General features: G+C 39.1%; 1 protein-coding gene across 6 annotated transcripts; it reads left to right on the top strand.

Moving 5' to 3' along the window:
* The first annotated feature begins 534 nt into the window (after window positions 1-534).
* LOC124148477 (transcriptional-regulating factor 1-like) lies at window positions 535-24,173 on the top strand. Of its 6 annotated transcripts, none has more exons than XM_046519576.2 (17): window positions 535-607; window positions 1,552-2,556; window positions 3,584-3,824; window positions 5,460-5,902; window positions 7,073-7,268; window positions 7,707-7,812; window positions 8,070-10,404; window positions 10,610-10,694; window positions 11,276-11,325; window positions 11,870-11,956; window positions 12,396-12,499; window positions 13,512-13,587; window positions 14,245-14,333; window positions 14,755-15,042; window positions 16,977-17,060; window positions 18,135-18,388; window positions 18,797-24,173. In XM_046519576.2, the coding sequence occupies exons 2-17, from the start codon at window positions 1,707-1,709 to the stop codon at window positions 18,918-18,920; spliced, it is 5,412 nt and encodes a 1,803-aa protein (XP_046375532.2). In that variant the 5' UTR covers window positions 535-607; window positions 1,552-1,706; the 3' UTR covers window positions 18,921-24,173. The 6 variants fall into 6 exon arrangements, with proteins under 6 accessions (XP_046375532.2, XP_046375534.2, XP_046375536.2 ...); XM_046519578.2 differs by lacking the exon at window positions 535-607 and adding an exon at window positions 644-853 and having other exon boundaries at window positions 3,587-3,824; XM_046519580.2 differs by lacking the exon at window positions 535-607 and adding an exon at window positions 644-853 and having other exon boundaries at window positions 7,079-7,268.
* Window positions 24,174-24,390: the final 217 nt, after the last annotated feature.

Raw genomic sequence — 24,390 nt, 5'->3', positions numbered from 1 at the left:
GTGGATAACTAATAACAACTATATGTTGTGTACTGTATAAACTGTGGGAACAGAATCTTAAAAATACCTTACAGCTTGTGGTGTTTCGCAAAAGTTTAGGTTTTTTAAAGTAAATGCACGTGTTCTCGATAATAACTGTAAAAATAATACTTCACCAATGTCATAATAGGGGACACCAAGCTCAATAAAACACATTTATACAGGATAAAACTTGTATGACGACGGAACAATGGGTTCAAGATATGACAATTAGTGTATTGTTAATGTGAGTCATCTAGCTAGTGATTGCCATGGTAACGAACAAGTTACTTTGTCAATCTTACGTCCTTGGGGATGATTGTGACACAAGTGGACACGAGCTCCGGGGGGTTACAATAATATGATATATTATTTTTGGCTATAAAAAAAGGGAATTAAAAACAGCAATTACATGTGCTGTTAAAAACAGCAACAGCGATTTCATGTCATGATATTATATACAATTAGTGGTCATCCATATATTCTTTCCATGACCTGACGTCATGCACTACTTTGGGAACCTGTTTACCATCCGGCTCGAAAATATATCAATGGGCAAGCTTCTTCATTTAAACAAAAATATGTTTATGTAAGAACTGATATCTGATATATTGTAAATAGAAGTCGATATTTAGTGTGTTTTCTTCATCTGTTCACGTTGATTACATGTTTTATTTAATTAGCGTAACGGTAAATTTTACACGCACTCTTTAGGGAATGTCGCAGTAGAAATGAGTGAAGCAGCCGTGGCAATTTATGGCTGTTCGACTGCCCTGATTATACCCCAACTTTCACATTTGCTGTGCTGTTTATTGTATTAATGTAGGAATTGAAGGTATGTGTCTGCAATAGTTTGACATCTTAAGATCTTTGAAATAGCTTTTAATTTGCATGTGCATCACGCTATTCACAGTATGTATTGCTTCAACACAGTGACCCTCTGCGAGTTAGAAATCGCATTTCAATCATTTGACGTTTCTCGCAATAAGATATCTGGAAGCTACGACATCGTTATAAAATTGGGCTGTTGTGTCAGGAATGTGTGAGTAGTTGAGTCAATAATAGATTATCGATTTCGCACATTGCTTTAGTTTTTGTTATCACGGAGGAACGTGTAGCATCATAATAACAACAGTAAACAATCGCCTAAATTCCGGTCGTAATATTGCGTTATGAATGATCTGTCAAATTTAGCGGATTGTGATAAATTGACATCAGTAGGTCCAAGTATATACGTTGTTATATATTGTCGCACATCATTAGTTTTAGTGTTTTATCGAGTTACAGAGCTGTATTTCTACTTTAATATCAATTAATGTGTTATTTGAGTTGACCAAAGTAGCTTTTTGTGTGTGACCTCAATAAATCCTATATGTGTGTTAATCAGATGGATCACATTTAGCATAACCATTTATCCAGTTTGTAACTTCTGTTGTATTATAATTGACATCAAGTTATAAATGTGTTATGTAGCCTGTCTACATTGTGATTCACTTTTGTTGTAATTACAATATTTCATCTGTGTTTTCTCAGGATATTTCCAAGATGTGACACAACAGATGGCCACTCATTCTGCACGGCATAATATATCAACTAAAAAGACTACGCTTGTTAACAAAATGATGCATAGAATGGTGACTCGTGTTTACTAGAAAGTCTTCAGGGATGTGTGTTGTTTGTGCTGGGCAATGGAAGCAGGTCAGAAAGGGGCAGATAATTCAGAGTTGGTCTTATCAGGAATTCCCAAGATGGATACGTCAGGACTGCCATTGCCCATTATACAAGCAGCTGATCTACAAAATTGTCAGGCATTTCCAGATCAGGGAACATCTCTTTCGTATGTTTTCCCCACGATTCCGCTCTCAATCAATGCTTCCATACCACTGCTCACAGAAGGACTAAAAACTCTTCCAGTAGTGAAAGAAGAAAAAGGATTAAGGCAAACCTTTGATCCTGTCACAACACAAGCACTGCAAGACATTGTTAATTCAGGTTTATATGTACCATTCTCAAAAATGTCCGATTCTAATTTTACACAGAATAGTGACAATGGAAAAGATGTGAAAAGTGGTTTTGAAAGACAAGACATGCAGACGGTTGGTGGCAACCTAGCTGAAGATAAAGGCATGTCACCCCTAAACATTTTAGTGGTATCATACCCCGACACCGGTCAACAGAGTCCTTCTGTCACTCAAGCAGGAGCACAAGGGCTTCGTTTTCAATCTGCAGGTGGTGCAGGGGATGCCATGTTGAGTGCTATAAACTACAACGACAGCGACATGCTGCCAGACAGTGCCTTTGATATGAATGCTGCAAATTCTGCTCCTAACCTGCCACATTTAGATGATGGAATTCTTGGCAGTATGGGGAACCCAGCTCAGAATATCCGTTTGACAGAGGGCCATCCTACCCATTCATTTGACTTATTTGACAGTAATGTGCATGACACATTGTCACTATCACCTCAGCCTTTCTCGGATCCAAGTTTTTCAGTTACAGATACAAGTAACTTAAGTGCTACAACTGGGGATTCAGAAGGTGATTTTTCTTTCAGATTCTATATATCATACTTTATCACATGTAGAAATATATACTTAGACCTGGCTAAATTAGTTATTATGGATTGTCTGCTGAAGTTAATATGCCAACATGGTGGAGATGCTGTGTTGGGTGACAGGTTTGAATAGATTATAGCCAATTATGAAAATAGGAATCTGTTGTAAAATATATACTTAAAGTGCTTAAGAATTCAGATTATTTTGAACAAACTGTTTATTTTGTTGATTATAATTCTTGTAAGTAGTTGTGGGATGATACACTGATGGTATTTAGCCATCCTGTCTGAGAAAACGATGGCTTACACACCACAGATAACAGCACATGCAAGTGTCTTGAGCAAGGTATCATGACACATATCAGATTGCACAGTTGGTGTATTGTCCCAGTGCTGCTTCTAAGGCATAGTAAAGTGTGGATAATAGTTTGACTGCTATTTATTTTATACATTAGCATATTGCTATCATTAAATGTTTGTGTGCACGTGGGTGCAAGCACCATTGAAATATCCTGAAACACTTTGAAAATGCATGTTAAATGTTTTTGAATATTTGGCAAAAGGGCCACAAATATCAAAATAAGTTCTGGGTATTTACATAATTTAGGCATGAGATAATAAAACAACAATGTCATCTTACCCCTGTGATGTGTTTGGAGATGGACTTGAACCCCAAAACAAATCTTTTCTGATTTCGAGCTAGAGCTGATTATGCGTTTTCATTGTGTGTCAGGGTACCAATTTGGTTTTACTTTTGCATAGATAATGGTGAGAAAAATCAAAATTGAATCAAGCTGAGGAAAATGTGTGATTGTTCACATTAAGCTTAATTCAACTGATTGTTTGTTGTCTGATGAAATGATACAAACCTCACCATGCTGATAATCCTTCATGCATATTGTACAACTAAAACATTATTTCATAAAGTACAGGTGCTGCTGCTTGTTTAATTGTTTAGAATATTTCAGGAACAATTGGCAAATGTTATCCCATTACAAAATTGACTTTCAGCAGGTAGTGGTGAGCGGCGGCAGTCTGTGGAATCTCCTACTGATGGTGCTAGTAAAGCCAAAGGTAAAAACCGCCAGCCCAAGGCTCAGGTGTCTCCGTCTAAAACAATGATACAGTGCCCCACCTGTAACAAAGCTTTCAACAACTCCAGTGCCTTGGCTAAGCATCGCCTGACACACAGCGATGAACGCAAATATGTTTGCTCCGTCTGTCAGAAGGGCTTCAAACGACAGGATCATCTGTAAGTTTTGTGTTTATATTTTCTTATATTATTTGTTTGCCGTACATACGAACAGGTTTCGATCTGATATGGTTGTACTGAGTGTATGCATATTTTAACATGTTTAAGATAAGAGCTTGATTTCTTGTAGAGTTCTTGTAGAAGCAACCTTTAAAGTTTAATTATTAAGTAACTTGAGATTATTGAGTAGCATTGTACCTGCATGACTGACTGTTAGGATTGTTATCTGCATTCAAACCATTAACTTGTTTGCTTCCAACTTTGCATTTATCTTTGCAAATTCTACATAGTTTGTAAATTATTGTCAGCTGTTCGATTTATGGTTATCTTTTCGTGGATCAGTTGCAGTTACCATGGTTACTGATGTTAATGCATCACATGTGCTTAGCATGACTAGTGATGTAATGATACACTTTGTCATTGGATGATTGATATGTGAGTGATTAATAATTGGTCTATCATTCAATGTGTTCAGTTAGAATGATTGTCAATCTGCTGTCATGTATGATTATACTGAACAAAATGTAAAAGAAATTGAATATGTGATTTCTTTTGTAATTTTAAACATGCCAACTAGACAATGCAACCACCATGATCATGTTGCTTTTCATAACTTTTTTGATAAGAATGTACAGTATGTAGATATTTTTGTGATACTGGTAAACTGGGATCCGTGAAGACTCGGGTAGGAGTTGGTCTTCAGCAACCCATGCTTGTAATGTAAGACTAGGAGGCAACTAACAGGTTCGAGTGGTCAGACTTGCTGACTAGGTTGATGCATGTTATTGTATCCCAATTGTGTAGATCGATGCTCACAATGTCAATCACTGGATGGTCTGGACATTAAAAGATGGTACTTGTTATTACCCGGCCTGGTGCTAAGCATTAAAGGGCTAAAACAAGGACTGGTCGGCACAGAGTCAGTATACTGTGTCTGAGTGGGGTATTGATGTTAAACTGTTGACGCGCATGCACACAATCACGCATGCCGCTGTATGAGTGCCAGAATCTTGAATGCGATGTTAATCCTCATTTCGCCTTACAGGATGTATATATACATCAAAGGTCTTTTATGTATTTTAGCCAATTACACTCAAAATCTGGTGAAAGCTCTTGAATTTACCATGAAAAATATTATTTACAAGTCATTTTCATTTTCACCTTACATGTACATGTATCGATGCATCACTTTATCATCCATAAAGGAGACGAAGATACTTGCGTAACCCTCACATAATCCTTGTCGTGGGTGTGGGTTTTGTGAAGCATGGCATACATTAACCGTTAACCTGTACAATGAGTCTTGTTCTGCTGTAGAGAATAGTACTGCACTGAGTTTACCATGTTTATTGTTTTGTACACACAAGCCAGTTTTTGTCCATTTGTTCCATCACACACTCCTTGATCAGAAAATCCCCTTCAGGTGCAGCTAATTACCATGACCACAATGAACAAAGGGCAGCTAGTTCCTGTTCATTAGGGGTACTAGATGTTTCACTGCTCCACTTGGCTAATGATGGGTTCAGTTTCATGTCAACAGCTTGATCACGTTAATGGAGTTTTATTGAGTCATGTTTTCTATATTCTTCTGTTCAGTGCATGTGCCAATGTTGTGATGGCTGCTTGGTATTTCAGCAATGGTCACATGATGACACATCGAGAGAAGAAGCCATACCAGTGTCAGATGGAGGGTTGTGAGAAGAGCTATTGTGATGCCCGATCTTTAAGGCGTCATCTGGAGGCAAACCACCACCAGTCACCTGAGGCCATTGCCAACAGTGTTCAAGCCAGTATGGCTGCAGCTGGTATTCCTACAACAACCCCTGGAAAACCCCGACCGGCAGAGAAGCTGGCCGTGCAGGAGGCTGTGAGTCGGATGCAGATGGGGGGGTCCCCCTCCTACAGCGCCAACACCACCCCCTCACCTAGTCCCAGCTACACAAGCCCCAACCCACAAGGACAGATATTCCAGTTTGAGACCCAGTCTGGTTTACCGACCACTGTTGTTTCCACACAACAAGCTACACCACCCCAGGACCAGTCCTGGCAGGAAAGAGCTAGAGTGTATGATTTTGTAGGTAAGGTCTAAGTAGATAGATACTGTATATCAAGCCTTTTACAGCCTCAGAAATTTGGTTATTTTTCAAGACTAGTGCAATTACTTGTGTAAACCTTACTTCACTAGTCCTCACTGTCCTGCATGAATGAGATAAAATGTTTACCGTTTTCATTTTCTGTCAGTTTTTGTTCCAATTTGTAGCATAATTGAGAACTGGTTCAGAATCATAGCCCTCAATTGCTGCTTTTATGATGTTTTGCATCATTGGATTTTTTACTTGTCATCAGCTCAATTTAGTAGTCTTGGACTAGCATGAATTTTGAAGGTTTTTATATTTTGTTAGTTGGTTTGCAATATCAACCAACACAATTTTGTGGCATACAGGACCCTTGAAGCAATGTAATTCATAGCTGTTTAGAGGGCAATACATTCTTTAGAAATAACACTGAAAACCCTGAATGTTTGTGATGACTGACTGCTGAAACAAGTGTTAAACCTTCTACTAACAAATATCTCAAATGTCCTGCCCAGTGAACAGAAAGTTAATTTAGAAGTTTGAAATTAAGGATTATTTTTGCTGCCACCTACATTTAATTTTGATCCAAACATCATGAACATTGGTCATGTACATAGTCAAGTTTCTAAATGTTAGCCTATACTGGGGCCGGTCGGTTGTTGTATCCCCAAATCAGGGCCCGGTGATACTGCCTGGACCTGTGGTTAGTCATGTGATGTATTGTTTAATGACAATAATAATAAAACTCTATGGTTACACTTCAAGTCCCTGATGTTCGCATTTCTCTCTGACTATCATGGACTATACCTGCATTTATTGTGACTTTCATATCTTTGAGTTAAGATTTAATTTCGGTCAACTTCAGCGTATGCATGATCAGATCATGTATCAAAATTGTTTTTGCTAGGACTCTGGTAAAACAGTTCCCAATCAGACATTTTGTACCCAACTCTCTAGACCTACAGCGGGTAGCCAGGTGGGAAATTTGGACTCATCCAGCTCTAGCCTGTACCCTGGAACTAGTTTCTTCTGTGTGTCAGGTTTCAGGCAATAGATTCTCATTGGTTTATGAAAATGGGGTTCTTTCATGCAGTTGGTTATGTATGGTGTCTGAAAACCAAAAGGTTGTAAAGTCCAGGACGACTGCTTGTATTTGTTTCGCTTTTCTTATTGTTGAAGGCACCTCAGGCTCCAGTCAACCCAGCCCTCATAGCGGGGATCAGTCTCCAGGGTATGCTGCCCAGGTTAGCCCAGTGACACCAGTGAGTCCGATACCCCACAACCAACCCACCAGTCCCCTCACGGGACAGCAGCGACCAGCCTGGTTCACCACAACACCAACACCACAAACGGAGAACAAGAATACAAGGTAGGGGAGTTCAGCATACATGATACAGTATATATGGAGAACCTTTCCATCATGATATCGGTATGAGGGCTTCCAGGGGAGATAAGTGATTCTGGGGACAAGTTGTGTGTTATGTAAAACTGTTTGGAACAGATATCGTTGAGTGATAAGCCATTTTGACAGCCCTTTCTTTTTCCGTGTGTTTTAAAAGAGGAGCTTGCCCTTTCATGATAATCATAATATATCAGAGGATAAGGTGTGACCAAGGGAGATAAGTCTTGTAGGCAGTCACAATTTTGCAGATTGCACAATTGGCTGCAATGAAATTTTAAATCAGTGGTATGTCAGGCAGGTAACAATGAAGTAAGAAAGGCTTATTGCATGTATTTTTAATGTTGTATGTTTACCTTTTTACAATTTCACTGGTTGCAAGTTAATGTTGATATTCTTCTATTTTAGTGAAGAAACCAAGCCACCCGTCCAGTGCAGCATCTGCCAGAGGCGGTTTAAAAATATTCCAGCACTCAATGGTCATATGCGTCTTCATGGAGGATATCTTAAAAAGGTTTGTTTATTTTATTGTTAATTAAGTTATCAGAGTATTGTATTTCTAGATCAAAGACAAGTCATTCAGTGGGTTAGTCTTCAGTCAATGGTCCTAACAGAACCCTTTTGTCATTTTGGTCAAATGTGAATACTGCTTGTTTCCTATTACAAGTAACTCAAAATATTTGTATCCCCGGGGGCTTCAAATTAAGATTATGCTGTATGTCTTGTTCTTTTTTTCTGTCTTCTGAGGAAATGTTTTGTTTGTATATGCAGAGTAAAGAAGAGAAGAAGGCGGCTAAAAAGACTGAGATGGGACCTCCTCCGCCCCCTTCCCCAAGACAGACTGTCGCCACAGCCAACCCAACACAGCTGCAGGTCCAGATGAGTCCAGTGTTGCCCAACATCAGCCAGGCATTCCAGACACTGTCAACAACACCAGAAGTGAGCACCAGTCAGAGTACATTACAGGCTTGTGGGCTGACCACTGTCACTGTGCACCAGGGTCAGATCAGTCATGACAGTCAGCTTCTTAGGCAGCAGCAGCCACAGCAGGTCATCCACCAGCAACTTCAGCTTCATCCCAATCCACAAATCCTGGAAGAACAAAGTACTAATTCCATAGAAGAACAAATCAAGAATCTTCAAGCCCAAGCCTTCCAGCAGCAACAACAGCAAGATCAGCTGGCCGCAGCCCAGGATCAGCTTCCATCTTCACATGCTCAACAAGCCGCTCAGCAGATCCAGCAGTTGGTTCAAAGCGTGCAAGCAGACCAGCTGCCTCAGCTTACTGTGCAACAACTTGAGCAGCTGCAGCAACATCCACCTCAACAGATACAAGTTCAGCAACCCTTGGGACAGATTCATCAGTTACCCCAACTGTCACCACAGCAGATAGAGCAGCTGCAGCAGCAGCACTTGCAACTTGGGCTGCCAGCTCAGCTCCAGGCGACCCAGCTTCATCAGCTCGTGCAGGAGCATCATTTACACCAGTTGCAGCAACAGCAGGTGTCCCAAGCAGAGGTAATCACCACCCATTCCCAGCCAATCTCATCTTCTCAACAGTTCATTCAGCTGACACCTCAGCAACAGCAGCAGCTGCAGCAGCTGGCGGAGATCACACACATTCCTGTGCAGGAGATGTTGGATGATTCGAAGGATAGTGCAGCAGAGAAGCAGCAGCAAATACAGCAGATTCAGCAGCATCTGGCAGCTGTGGACCAACAGACTGCTCAGAGTAGCGGCCAGCAGAATCCCTTTCCTCAGAATGTAGAGTTTACATCTGCAGGAGAGGTCCAGATTGCTCAACACCAGTCTCAGGACTTACCACAGCAAATTAACTTGGATATTGCTGCTAGAGACTTGCCACCAAATTTGGAACTCCAGCTGCCACAACAGTTATTGCCCCTCCAGTCTCCACCCATAACACTTAACTCTGTGGCTATACAGAGCAGCTTGCAAAATGCACTCAGTTTAGTGCCTCATCTTGAACAAAGACAAGTGCTGTCAGGCAGTGGACAGACCCAGTTCGTCAGTGCCCCACATCTGACTACAGGGCCAATATCCTTGTCACCTGTGACAGACAACCAAGAGGTGACTGTTGCACAGCTACTTAACAGTATGGCAAACTTTCAGGAGGGTCTGTTACTGCAGCCCACGAGTCAGACACAGACAGGAATCCCCAGTGACATCTCAGTGATGCAGAGTCAGCCATCTGTTACCCTTAACCAAGATAACTTGTCAAATATTCAGTCAACTTTTAACCCTCTCCACATGCCACAGTCTGTCTCAATTCAGTCTCTTCCAACACCACAACAAATGTTGGACAGCATTACCTCAATGCCTCACTTATATACTATTAAATCAGAACATTTACCAATGGACATTCAGAGTTCAGTCTTGGGAGAGGGGAGCATGGCTCCAAAACACAAAAGTGACTTTAAGCCTATTGTAGAGCAGAATAGTGAACTTAAACGTAGATTGTCTGCTGATTTAGATAGAAGCTGCTCTCCTAAGAAACTGTTAACATCACAGAACAGTCTTGCTATGCTTCTCACCAGACCAGGTGGTGATAGCTTTGCTAAGCCATCACTGACTAAAGACTTGGATGCAGTGAGCAGGGTTAGAATGAGAAGTAAGTCAGGAGATGATCACAAATTAAAAAGATCAAAAAGCGTGGATCACACATTCATGCGACCCAGAAGTCGCACTGAGTCTGAATCAATATATAGACCAAAAAGTAGGGTTGATGACACAATTATTGGGAGAGCTAAGAGTCACCCTGACGACATGCTGTCCAGATCTGATGGTGCTGGTGTGTTCAGAAATCCAATGTCCGCCAGTCCCATGAAGGTGAAACGAAAACATAGACCAGCTCCCCTGTTTATTCCATTGCATCTGAATAGCTTCCAGAGTCGACTCCGCTCCCCGCGTCTGTGGGATGGAGGTGATGGGCGACTCCGAGGTTCCACCCCTCCACCTTACACTCCACCGCCTATGCTGAGTCCTATTCGAAGTGGTAGTGGCTTATTTTGGACCTTACCGGGTATCAAACCCATCACTCCCAGATCTGCACCAATCACACCGAAGCTCTCTCTGGCTAACAGAAGAGGTAAGTAACATTTAAGGTTTGTTTTGTATTATCATGTTCTCAGCACTCATGTTTGATTTAAAAATAATATATGATTGTTAACAGATTTTTTTTTCAATATGAATGCACTTTTATGAGCTAAATTAAGTAAAACAGCTTTTAAAGGATATGCTCTGAAGGTTTCAAACTGGTTTTAGTGAGGACTAAACGTAAACAATTGTTTTAGCGAGTCATGGGCACAAGCCTGAGGCCATACCGGAGGTTGTTGAGGAAGAACAAGAAGAGGCTCCACCAGAGACGGATATACAGCCGTGAGTAGCTGTACCTTTTCATGACAGGCTTGCAAAGTGGCACACAGCCCAAATAAAGTGTCAATAGTTAAGGTTGCATCATGACTTCTTAGGATTACTATAGATTTGGTAGATGTTTTTCATGATGACAACTGGTGACTCCAATGAGTTACTTTCTATCACTGTGTGTGTGTCTCAGTATGTAATATGATTGATAACGTGGTAAATATGAGACTGTCCCAGTATTTGATTGATTGATAACGTGGTAAATATGAGACTGTCCCAGTATTTGATTGATTGATAACATGGTAAATATGAGACTGTCCCAGTATGTGATTGATTGATAATGTGGTAAATATGAGGCTGTCCCAGTATGTGATTGATTGATAATGTGGTAAATATGAGACTGTCCCAGTATGTGATATGATTGAAGATGTTGAAATAAGACTGTCCCAGTATTGATATGTACATAAAATGCTAGTTGTTTTCCTTTTGCTAGTTGTCCATACTTCTAGGTCAGAGAGCATATTGTGTATACTTCTTATCTTTAAGTTCACCTGATGTTTGTTATAGTATTTCTAAAGTGAGTATCTCTGTTTCAGACATGTCAATGTTGGAACACAATACCAAGCAGAGTTACCAGCTTATAACTGTGAGTGCTGATTGTTATCTTGTTTGTTGTTTTATGCTGCACTTAGCAATATTCTGGCGATATCAGACAATTTAGTGATTGATATATGATCAACGATTGACACGCAATCACCAGATCCATTGAATCACCTCTTACGACCAGCACATGTTGCTGGGGACCAATCTCCACATGTCCTTGAAGGGGATGAGGATGGTAATGAGATCAATGTATTTGCGGTTCACTTCCAAAAGACGTTAAAATATGGGTCTTGTTGTTACACTGCCTTGAGCTGTGCATTAAGGGGCTAAAACAAGGACTGGTCGGCTCAGGGTCAGTATACTTCGTCTGACTTGGGTATTCATGTTAAATTGCGGCATGTTATCTAAGTAGGCTAGGACTATAATATTGGCATTAGTCTCCTTGTACTAGCAGCCACACACACATGCATGCACGTCTCTATATAAGTGCAATAATCTTGAATGCAATGTTAAACCCAATTGGATCACCTCTCCTCTTTATAGCTCTGCTGCTGTAATTCTTCACACTTTTATAATTTGTTTTTCAGCTGATCGATCAAGAGCAGCAAAATGTGTGTTTGGAGAAGACTTAGTGTGGGAACCTAGGGGAATGGGGTCTAACTCCGATGAGGATGGTAAGTCAATCATGGCTGTATGTTTTCCATTTGTAAGCCAATGTGAAAAATACATTGTTTTTGTTTGCATGTAGTGAGGTGAGAGGTGTCTGGGTCTGGGTAACTAAGATGTAAAAGTACCTACTTCAGCTACTAGGTTGCAAGTTTCTAAGGGGTGGTGGGGTAGCTTTGTGGTTAAAGTACTGACTTGGCTCACTGAATGCCAATGTTCACTTCCCCACTTAGGTAAAATGTGTGAAGTCCATTTCTGGTGTTCTCCCATCCAAATGTCGCTGCAATATCTAGAAGCGACGTAAAGCCGTACACTTTATGAGAGTTTGTAATTATAGTGGTATCTGGTCTTTTTAGGTATTTTTGACATGTAATTTTAAATCATGTTTTACTTACATATGTTCTATTATAATTATGATGTTATACACTAACTTGTTTCTGTCTCCAGTGCAATATTACCAGGACTTTGCATGCTCTGCAGCTGTGAAGGGCAATGGCTCGAATGTTGAATATGCTCTACATCTACTCTACCTTTGTGAAGGAAATGTGCAGGTATTGTCTTTAGGCATGGTGATCTCTATTGCAGATCTGGAACATTGGCTTACCATAGCAATGACCAAGCCAGGTGTAGTCCCTACTCAGACTGACCTATTTTCTCATTATTAAGGCCTTATGGCTAAAAGTAGAAATACAGTGCACAAGTAAATTTATGAAGCGTATATAAAAGTTCTTGCAAGGGACATAACTGCAATTTTACATGCTAAACACATGTTCTGAGTAAATAGCAACCGCTCAGATGTTCCTTTGCTGCTGAGACTATTATATTTACAAGGTCTTGTTTACATAAGGATGATCAATGTTTAATAAATACTTACTAACCAACATTAGATATTTTTCCCATTTTCTCATCCTAAATTTCAACACCATCAAAAATTGTAGATACACAATCAGACTCCTGTACAGAAGACCCCCTTCTTAGGAGGTTTATTTTCAAATTGTGGAAAGATATTCTAAACTTACAGAGAGCCCTTATTAAAGATTTATCGTGTTAATTTATGTATCTATTTCTGGTACCCCTGTGATATAATGCTGAAAACTGGGGAAAACATAATCACTCCCTATAGGAGACCTATTTATAATTCAGCATGGATATGACCATGTGGGAATTACTGGTTACAGCAGTCTCCTAGCAACCAATGCTGGTCGTAAGAGGTGACCAAGTTGAGTTGGTGGTGCCTTGGTTGATTGCGTGTCATTGCACCCTGAAGGCATGGATCCTTGCTCACAATATCCATGAGTGGATTGTCTGGTCCATACTCAATTATTTACAGGCTCTTGCCATATAGCCGGAATATTGTTGATTGTGGCATTAAACAAACGAACATCAACATGGATATGTGCAGGATGAGTACATGTATATATCAGTTATACTGCATGTCTTTTGCTTAGTTAAAGGCAGGTTAGAATAGTGTTGATGTGGAGCCTATATTGAGACTTCTGATATTCTATTAATTGTTAGTGCTTCTATGTAGCAAAGTGTGATACCTCCTTGTCTCTGATTCAGAATGCAATGTTGATGCTGATGGATGACCCACCGAAGTTGCCGAGGAACCATGGAATATCAGCTTTCAAGTATCAAGGTATTTGTGATATGTGACCCATCTTGTTTGATGAAAATAGGCTCTGAGCTGACAGAAGGCTGTGGATTGGCCAAAGAACTGTATTGGGATATATTTTGATATATTGTGATTTATTGTGATACAGGCATCTGTATTGCTATACCAATTGCATTATATTGGGAGCTAAAGTGTTCTTACAGTGATTGACACTGATTGTACATTCAGATCCTATTTTCTTGACACTAAAGTAAATAATACTCAGCATGGTCAGTTGCCGCCATTTTGTAGTCATGGATACAGGGGAGATTAGAATGAGAGGGAAAAATCACTTCCACGTTTCCACCATTGTCAATCAAGTTTGAAGGGAAACATCACTTACGAATGAACGATACAAATTCATATCTTTTTAAACCCAATATAACAGAACAAATACATATCGCATTTGGCGGTATGCCGGTTTCACCAGGCAGTCCTATGAATCACAGCAATCATGGAACAAGGGGAATGCAATCCAGACAAGCATTTTTACAACTTTACTTACAGTCGACATATTGTTTTGAAGGCATTTTCAAACCCTCCTTTAAGGATGCTGACAAAGTGAAACAGCATTTTCAAATTAGTTATTGCTTTGTCTTGGTTTGCAATATTTTGACAATTTTTTTGTGTGTATACATCTAGAATCTGACCCATGGACATCTCAGGAAATTGAGGCCTTTCACCAGGCGCTGCTTCGGTTCAGCAAGGATTTCTTTGCTGTTTCAAATGAGGTTTGTATGATATTGTTTACTGCTTGATATGAGGTTAAATGATAGCTAATATTGGTATCAGTGAAAAAGATGTCCCCATCTCCTGCCTTCCTCCCACATACGTAGCTCATATTTTCTCTCGTTTATTCGCTGGAATTCCAACAACTGATCAATATTGTTCTTCTGAATTGGAGCTCAGCATAGATCCAATTTCAAAGTTGCGTCCTCATCAGAACTAGCCCGAAATATATATAATTAGGTTGTAGAAACAGTTAGAAGGGAATGTTTTCTGGAGAAATTGTTGGCTTGAGAATCAAGACATGTTGCAAGGCAGTTGTGTTTGAGACAGCACACAACAAGGTGGGTCCAACAGGACTCAATGTGAAACTGCATATTTTTTTAATGCTGCTTTGTTATGATTATTTGTTATTTATGTTTCTAGGTGAAAACAAAGAACACAAAGCAGTGTATTCAGTTCTACTACCTGTGGAAAAAAGTTTGTCCCGAAGATTACAAAAAGTTAAGAGCACTGAGGCGTAAGAGAGAACAGGAAGCTTTGTACAATCTGAGATCCCGACCCCAGGGAGAGGAGCAGCAACAGCAGCAGCCTCAGCAGCAGCAACAGCAGCAGCAGCAGCAGCAGCCACAGCTGCAGCCTCATCCTCAACAGCAACAGCAAGAGGAGTCAGACTCTGAGGACAGCATCTCTGCCCACTCTGGAGAACCTAATGTAAGTCAAACATTAACCCCTGCATACTTGGTAACACAGAGTTAGACATTTGGGTAATACTGTTGAGCGAATAACCCTCATCAGGGCATGTATATAACAGTCATTGACTTGAGCTCTGCTTCTTCACATCTTTCTTGTCTTATAAGAAAGGCTTTCAATTTTGAGATGGTGATCATTTGCATGTTACACAGTTTTATTTAGCAGCGCACATGACTATGATATTTTATTTGAAGACATAACCTTTTTTGTATGTGATTGTTGACTAAAGATTAACTCTGTTATTCATTGACCTTTGGACTCCAGATATGGACTTGTATTTTCCAATATGGTCTACCACACATACAAAAGATTATGCACCCATGGCATCATCTATACAGTATTTGCTGAACTGGTAGGAAGGAAAGCTGATGAGGCCTATGTCTGCTATTCCAGATGATGTGTTGACTTATTTGTTGATCAGCTTCAGTATTGGGGGTGTCCCTTTGAAAGCTTGTTTTTTTTTTTATAAAAGCTGCTCTCAGCAATAATCCTGCTTTTTTATGGCAGCCTGTATGTTATCAGGGATGCACCAGATAAACTAGTGATATTATGACATGGGTCCCTGAATTGGACCAACCGATCCATCAAGTCGACTAGTTCAGGTATTTGTTGCTGGGGACCAGTTATAACCTGGAATGTACAAGGGGGTCTTGTGAAAGGGAGATCAAGTTCATTAGCTATCTACATAGTTTTGAAAAAAGAAGTCAAATATGCACATGTTCATTTTCAATTTTGTGTACCAGACCAAAAGTATCTCCAATATCATTCTTCCACCAATTATACCTGTAATGAAGTCATTAACTGAGCATCAAGTGAATGATGACAAATACACAGGTGTAGATTATACCATGAGACATGGATGACAAGACGGGTGTAGTAGTTGTTGTATTACATGCAGTTACATGTGTACTGAATTTTATTTTTGCAAAAATGTTACGAAAACATATTTGCTGTATACAAAACTCATAATTGTACATATACATTTACACACGCAGACGAATTTGCAAGGTGAAAAGTTTAGTAAGCATCATCCCGTCAAATGAGATAATTCAAGGGGATTCCCCCTCTCTGTCAACAAGGTTTCTGCAATTGCCCCCTCACTGATCCAAAGCCCAGTTTGTTGGGTCGCTGAAGCCAATTAGCATCCGATGATTATGCAGGCTAGTTAAAATGGCGCCAACGAGATGACTAAGAGTTGGGCATTTAAATCGAGCCCTGTAAACATGATAACGTGACATGCTATGATTGATCAGAATTGGTAATCACAATGTTCATTATCTACAGCGGAATACTTCTGGTGTGAGATAAAGAATATTCAGGAGATAATTTTTCGGAAAGCTGGTCATGATGGTTGTGTGTATGTCTCTGTTTGGTGTTGTGCGTCTGTGTGGTGTGCCATGTGTAGTGTGTCACTGTAGCGACAGAATTTGGCACTAGTCCTGTAGCCCTTACCAAACTGTCCAATAGTTAAAGTATCATATGGCTCATAGAAATTTGCCATTTGAACATGTTGAAAGGGTTTTGCTATATGCTATCAATATAAGGACTGGTGGTATAACAATGTTTGTTTCTATCGCTGCACTGTGGTGGTGTGTGTAGTGTGTCTCTGTGTGGTGTTGTGTGTGTCTGTGGTGTGCCATGTAATGTCACAATGTGATGTTTTGTATAGTGTGTGCCTCTGTGTGTTGTGTGTAGTGTGTATCTGTGTGATGTGCCATGGTCATGTAATGTGTGTCACTGTGTTGTGCCATGTAATGTGCTTCACTGTGTAGTGTTGTGTGGAGTTGGGTGTAGTGCTGTGTGATGTGCCGTTTAATGTGTGTGTCTCTGTAGTGTCAATGGGTTGTGTTGTGTGTAAGTGTGTCCCATCTGGACTGTATCTCGTGTATTTCCAGGAGATAAAGTCTGACCTTGAGAGCTCTTCCATGTCCTCTTCCCCGGCCCCAACATACACCTGTGACTACCCAGAATGCAATGCTGTGAGTTTCATGTCATATTCTATTATTTTTTTGTTAATAACCAGTAAGAATGTCTGAGTATGTCATAAGATAAGTTAACAAACTAGGCATGGTAATGCCTGCAAACCAGATTTCTCAGCATGCTCAGTGTTTGTATTTGACTGCTGTTTTCTCATTAATCTACCCCATGATGCCAATTTCTTTTCTGAAATGTCAAACCTGCATTAAACCAAACTCACTCACTTTTTTTTAATGCACACACTATTTTTCTGACAATCTTTTTGCATTAATACAGAGGTTGTGTTATCTGATTAACAACACACCACAAAGAAAACTTTCTGAACAATTTAATGTCTTATATACTGGGAGTTGTTTTTCGACTTGTTATGAAGTGATATGACACAGAATTGCCACTGTTCAGTTGCAGCCTCTGTCTACATATTAGTTGATTTGTGTATCTCTTAAAAGTGTCTACTCCCTTAATAAGTACTCCAGCATCTGTTGTCCATCACATATGTGACCATCTTCCCGAGGTCTGGACTTCTACAGTCAGTTAACTCTCTTGCCTTGGGAAGATGATATGTGATTAATGTTCAGTGGTCATTAAGTCTGATTACCTGCTTATATCAGTTTGTTAAAACTGTAGTTAATATGTTTTGGATGGCCCATTAATCAGATTAAGGGAACTATTCACACACTATGGTGGAGAGGTGAAGCGTCGACCACATTGAGGTCAATAGAGGCATCTATCTGCATGAAGGGTCAGTGAGACTATTGCTTTGAAATCTTCAGTTTCGATGAGGATATTATCAGTGATTATTACAATTACCATCAGTGAAGCAATATATATTTGCCAGCACTAAGATCTTTGCATATGTGAAATTTCAGGTGCATTGATCTGGAAGTTGATTATCACCATGATCGCATCATGCATACATTCCAAGAATCTGCGTGCATCACATGACATGAACATGCTTTGGGTTTCCTTGATAAGGATATATTTACCATGCTTACATATTACTGCTTAAATAGTCAGATGTTAAAGTTAATATTGTTTCTCCAAACTGCGATGTGCAAGTGTATCCTCTATTTCAGATCTTCACCTCCAAGCAGGCCCTGAATGGCCACTCAAGGATGCATGGAGGGGGACCAGTAAGACCTCCCCCTCCATTCCATGATACTATGCCAGAACGCCCTCAACCACCACCTCCACCTCCACCACCACCCCATCCCCATCCACATCCACATCCCCACCCCCCTGTCCAACGCAAACCTCGCCCTGCCACACCCAGCAAACCACCAGCTACAGATGGCACTGGAGACATCTTCCCATGTAAACTCTGCAACAGGTAAAGTCTATAGTGTTTTCTTCTGGGTTCAGTAACAACTGTGTTATTTATTTGGTTTGAAATTCCTTGTATTTTTGTGCCAAAGCATGGTTAAAATGAGGTCCCGATGCCGAACACAAAAGTATATCATATGTTTGCAATTTAAGTACCTTGTGCAGTTTGTGTGATGTTTGTTATATGATACTAGTGGTATATATTTTTCACAACAAACACATCAAAACCCTTAGTGAACGGAATACTTCACAAGATAAAATTGGAGATTCTGAAATTGAAAACGGTATTCGACTCTCAATGACAAGAACATGGGCAAACTTTCTGAATTGCAGCTACTTCATATCTAGCAAAATTACTAACCCTGTTGCATCATCTAGCCATGTTAACATGATGTGAAATGTTTGTGGTTTACAGAGTGTTCTACAAGGTGAAGAGCAGGAGTGCTCACATGAAGAGCCACAAAGTACAGGACAATGAGAAGAACAAAGCCAGAGAATTAGAGCTGGCTAAGTTGAAGGCTGCAGCAGAGGTTCTTTGAAATCTGCTGTCTTCTCAAGACTTGCCTATGTGACTACATGACTTATCTGCAGATGTTAAATGCTCATCTCTGTATGTCTGGAGGATAGCAGATGCATGATTACACCTTTCAACGTGGGAAACCTCATGAATAGGTAGAATTAATTGGGTTACTGAATGCTGAAATTCAAACAGGGTATGTCAAAACAGCCATTCAGTAGATACAATTCTGAATCTTCTAGTTGGAGCCTAAGAGTTAAGCAGGAAGGCTCTTTTGTGTCAATGGCTTGCTTCCCGTGCCACAGGTATCTACTGTACTCTTGGATCTGCTGTTCCATGGATGCAGTTCTGGAACTGTGTAGTGGCTTGGTGTCTTCTGAACCTTGAAGAAGTAAACAGGTTGGATAATCCCACTTCAGTTCATGATGGCAGCTTCAAGATTTTATTCTCCTTGTCTATACATGACAAAGTGTGCTGGAAGACCAGAAGCTCAAGTTTGTCAAGGGACTTGAAGTTCTATAGCTCATGTGGACTTGCTGCACTTGCACACTCACTTGTCATGGTCGTGTCACACAACCAGTTATGGCCTCATATCATGTCAGCTCCTACCATGTTTTTTTATGATTGTGTACTTTCTGAGCTTTCCTTTTAGATAGCAGAACATTTTAGAAAGACCTTGACAGTAGATATGTTTGAAAGAATGTTTTATACGATGTTCTTAACAGTTTTAACTCATGTGGTGCTTTATTATGACCCAGTGGCTGTGATGTTGGGAGTGTGAGAATGACATGGTGTGACACCCTATATTACACTGTTAAGACATGTGGAGGATTAACACTAGGCTTCTTTATGAAGGATCACATACGTTGCATTACAGCTACACCATGCACACACCACACCACACCACACCACATGTCTGATGTGAATATAAATACATGTATGATTCTAAAATTTAAGGCTTAAGAAAAAACATGTTATTTTTATGTACACTGTACAGATGAACTTTTTATTGATACATGCAGACTAGTACTATATCATGGATCTGATGGGGGTAAGTATAAGGTTTGTTATGGCCTGGATTAAACATATTTTTATAAATTATGATAAATTAGGGACAAAATGTGAAAGATGTGTGGACTTATATTTGACAAAGAATAGGGATGAGCATGTGCCATAACTCATGTTGAAGTGCTAATATTCCACTCAATTCAAACTGATGGAATGCAATGAGAGTGCTATAAATAAAATTCTTTTTCAATTGGGGAAAAGACATGTAAGATCTCTCTGATGATTATAAAGTTATTCTTGATCACAAAGTTGTCTCTCCCTGTCTCCTGTTTCTCAGATAATTCCATTTTCTGAACCAATTGTACCATCAAACTATGTTGAAGAGTTATTGTATACATGGTATATAGTATTCTATTTCCTGATATCCATAGAATGCTTGTCAGTGTAAGATTCTGCTGCAATGAAATATGGAACTTATAAATTGGCTTTCTCTTGACAGTACAGTAATCTTGTAAACAGTATTCAGATATAGGACTGAGGGATAGCCTCTCTCACTACCTCATGTGTCGGCCAGTAATATGCCTGTTTTTGGATAGTTAGACTGCCATGTTTGTTACAGATGAAAATACCCATAGGAGGAGGCAGCAGGAACGTTATCTGGGAAAACTGCTTTGGAATTGCTTTAGTGATAACTTGAATCAGTAATATCTCATTATCTTCTTTAATCATCTTATTATGAAATCACTTCTGTCATGGATGAAAGTATTCCCTTCTTCAATATAACAATCAGTTAACTTAATGCAGGACACAGAAAATCCAATGAGATCAAATGGCAGTTTTCTTTATGTAAGCAGTATTAAGTACATATTACACTAGGTGCATGTACGGTTCTGTGAACTCAAGCTGGCCTCATGGAGTCTCTGTCTGCCATTGTATTGCTCACAATGGTGTATGTGTGCTCTGAAAAGCTATTGGTTGGAAATGTGCCAAATGTTTTCTACATTTCAATGTCCACATCTGTCTTTTTTAAGCACCTAATATATTAGATTGACACTGGCAATGCTGTGCTGGTGGATTTTGACCCACATTTTACCTGTATTCGTCTGCTGATTTCTATCTTAATAACTGTTGTCAGCCACTAAAAACATCCCCATATCATCAAACATACAGTTCTTTTGAAACGAACATGTTAAGTGGCATATATTTTGTTTCAAAGATATATACATGTGTATAGGTGTTGTTTTTTCCTAAATGTGTAGGTTATAATGTAGTGAAGTAATCATGTCTGACCTGGAAGAATGGAAGATGTGAGAATTCTTTCCTCTTGGGCACAAATTACCTGTATTGTCAGCAGTGGTCTGCTTCCCTTCTTTCTTCTTGATGTTTGAAATAGTGACTTCATATGTGAATGAATGTTATTCAAAACTATTTTTGAGACCCATTAACCTATGTACGTTTAATTTGATCAACCAAAATATTGGGGACCAGAAACTATTTCCTAATCGGTTTCGTTCATAAATGTGGAATCTTAACATCGTGATACTCAATACAAATCCTAATATGGGGATAAGACTATTTATCTCATCAGAATATTATTTTGATTAAAATTATATCATAAGGAAAATGTGAGTAACTAATAAACAGTTTTCTGGTCAAGCCACACCACAAAATGTGGCAAGGAGCCTTAAACCAAGCCATGACTTGCATGTTGAGATATGATGGAATTTACACATAGATGCATAATTGTTTTGTTTTGTTGTTCTCATTTTTTTCGTAGAAATATATCTTGACTACAGGTGGCACAACTATTTTCTTTTAAACATTCCTTTGATTATTTATAAATGGGTTTAATGACTCCAAAGTAGTTGAATTGCTATTGGTCTTGTCCGTCCATTCTGTCTTCACCTGACATCAAGTGGAAACCTCATCCAAAGGATATTCTGTTGCTTTTTGTGATTCATTTCTGAATGTTCTATCAGTGTGCTTCTGTTTGTTTTCATGCATCAGTTTTGAAAGAATAATCTTTAGTTTTAATTATTTAGATATTTTAATATTTATTTAAGGGATGTTTCAAAATTACTATTGATATGTGCTGTATCTAATAATTTAATGATGTGTTGAGTTATTCTTTTGTGTTTCAACCATTTACTTGAACTGGAACCAAAAGTGTTTGTTAATGCCTTACAGTTGAAAGTACAGTACAAATATCTTTTTCCTCTTTGATATAGTAGAATATTGACTTCAATATTAAGATTATATACATTTGTTACTATCAGATTTTAAAGTGGATCTTCAACCAGACAAATAAGCATGACTATTGAATATTTTTATGTATGTTGTTAAGATATTGTTTAAATTTTATATTATGACCTTCAAAAACGTATGAGTCAGAAATTCCTGTGAAACTTGGTATGGCGTTTCAGTGTACAAACCAGTATTAAATAGTAGTAATTCTTAGTTGTTCTGCCAAGGCATGACGAACTGGTAACAGCCACTCTGATGAGGACAGCAACCCAATGTAACAGACACTACAAGACTTTAATTTAGTATCTCATCAAGCTCAAACCTTTGATAGCCTTTTTATATTTCCTAAATCTGCAGCTTATTATTTGATTGACGACAGGTGCAGTTAGTAGTTCTAGTCTAGTATCACTAGGTTGTCGTGACATGAGGAGGAATGTCTAGATCCAACCTATTTTTAATGAAAGGTATTAATGGAAAGTGCAAGGCAGAGGATAAGGAAAACTTTAGCTGAAATTCTGATCTTACTGTGAGTAAGAGATCGTCAATGATGGTTCCTGGCGAGTTGGCTGTTGCTGGAAGTAAAACTAACAATTCATACTGCTTTGTGTCATGGTCTTCACTAATCATTGCTCCATTGTTGCAGATGGAATGTTATTTTTACATTGTCTTTGTGATTTTAACATACTTTGAGATACTTTTATACTTACCACCTTCAGTGTTATGTACGTTTGTCAGTGAGAATTAGGGCATAATGAATGTTACCAGTATAATGCTCATATCAAGTTGCACTAACAATGTATGCATGCATCTGTTTGTTAATGACCACACCTCTAATGAATTGTATCTCTCTGGTCATTGTACATAACTATGACACATTTGCTCATCAGGTTGAGTGCTTCTACACTTATGACCATACACACTAATAACTTCAAAAGTTAATCAGTTGGTTACATTAAGGACTCTTGAGGCATCCTTATTATTATATTCTAATCTGGATATATTGCTTTGTCATTCCACAAGTACATCATATTATGAAGCAAACAGATTTGCTTATCTGATAGTGAATTTTATGCATCCATACCTTATTGTCAGTTGTCATCAAGGTTGTGCAAGGTACCTTGAGTATTGGTCACTTTCAGGGTAAAGTGGACCAGGTCAGTTGAACTTCAATGACTTTATGATGTGTGAAGCCCATTTCTGGTGTTTCCTAGCGTGATATTGCTGGAATATTGCTAAGTGTGACTATACTCATACTCACTCAATGACTCCATTTTTGTGTTGTCTTTGAAGGCATGATAAAAGTTAGATAAAAATAAATGTGTTTTGTGTGTGTCTAATTTCAAAAGTAAGAAAAATAATGTTTCACTGTTCAACTGAAATATTTAATATTCTATTATGAAATCCAACTAAATGAAATAATTTTAGAAATAGCTCCAAACCTGCATGACATTTTGAATTACAAAATTACAAAATGCACAGAATTGGGCATAGTGTAGAGTAACAGAACCATTACTGTTTTCCATGCTTCTTAGTGCAAGGAAAGCATATTGGCTCAAGTGTATGTCATAAGTGTAGAAGTGACTCATTACCACTCTGTATGTTGATCATTGTTGCCGCATCACCTGTGTGTGAGTGTGTGTGTGAAGTATGTTTGTGGCGAGTGTGTAACTATGCTGTACATAGTGTATCTATGTACTGTTGTTCAGGAGTTGTCCTGGTTGTGGCTTATATTGCTGTTGAGAAAAGATTTATTTTGTTATCAGGTAAAACCAGCCTGTTGTATCCCCTAGCTAGACCCCTATTGTACCGTGCTTGTCAAACAAAGCTTGTATATTGTCCTTTGGCAAGCAGGAGAGAATGCCATGTTTATGTTTTGACTATTGTTAGTGGTGCGATATGATTCTATAGAACCATTCTTGAAGGTACCTTTTATCAACCATGCCATTTTAGTCATCATCTCTCATGACATAGCATTTTCATCGAATAAAATGAGAGGTTGGATGTACCTCATGAAAGAAAATAACATTCCTTTTCTTCTTTTTTCATCTCCAAAGAATAGATTATTAGTTCACCGAAAGTCAGTTGAGCTTATGTTGTGGTATCTGTCCTCCAGTCTTACGCTTTTGACGTTTGCATGTTTGACATCCCTGAAAGAATAAGGTATATGAAGCTGAAACTTGAAAGCAAGAAGCAGCTATTGTGCCGCCAAAAGTTGGTCACAGAATTCTGGTAAGAGGCGT

Source organism: Haliotis rufescens, unplaced genomic scaffold, assembly GCF_023055435.1.
Source record: "Haliotis rufescens isolate VD_foot unplaced genomic scaffold, xgHalRufe1.0.p SCAF_3, whole genome shotgun sequence".
Taxonomy (NCBI): Eukaryota; Metazoa; Mollusca; class Gastropoda; order Lepetellida; family Haliotidae; genus Haliotis; species Haliotis rufescens.
This window is presented reverse-complemented; position numbering and strand designations above follow the sequence as displayed.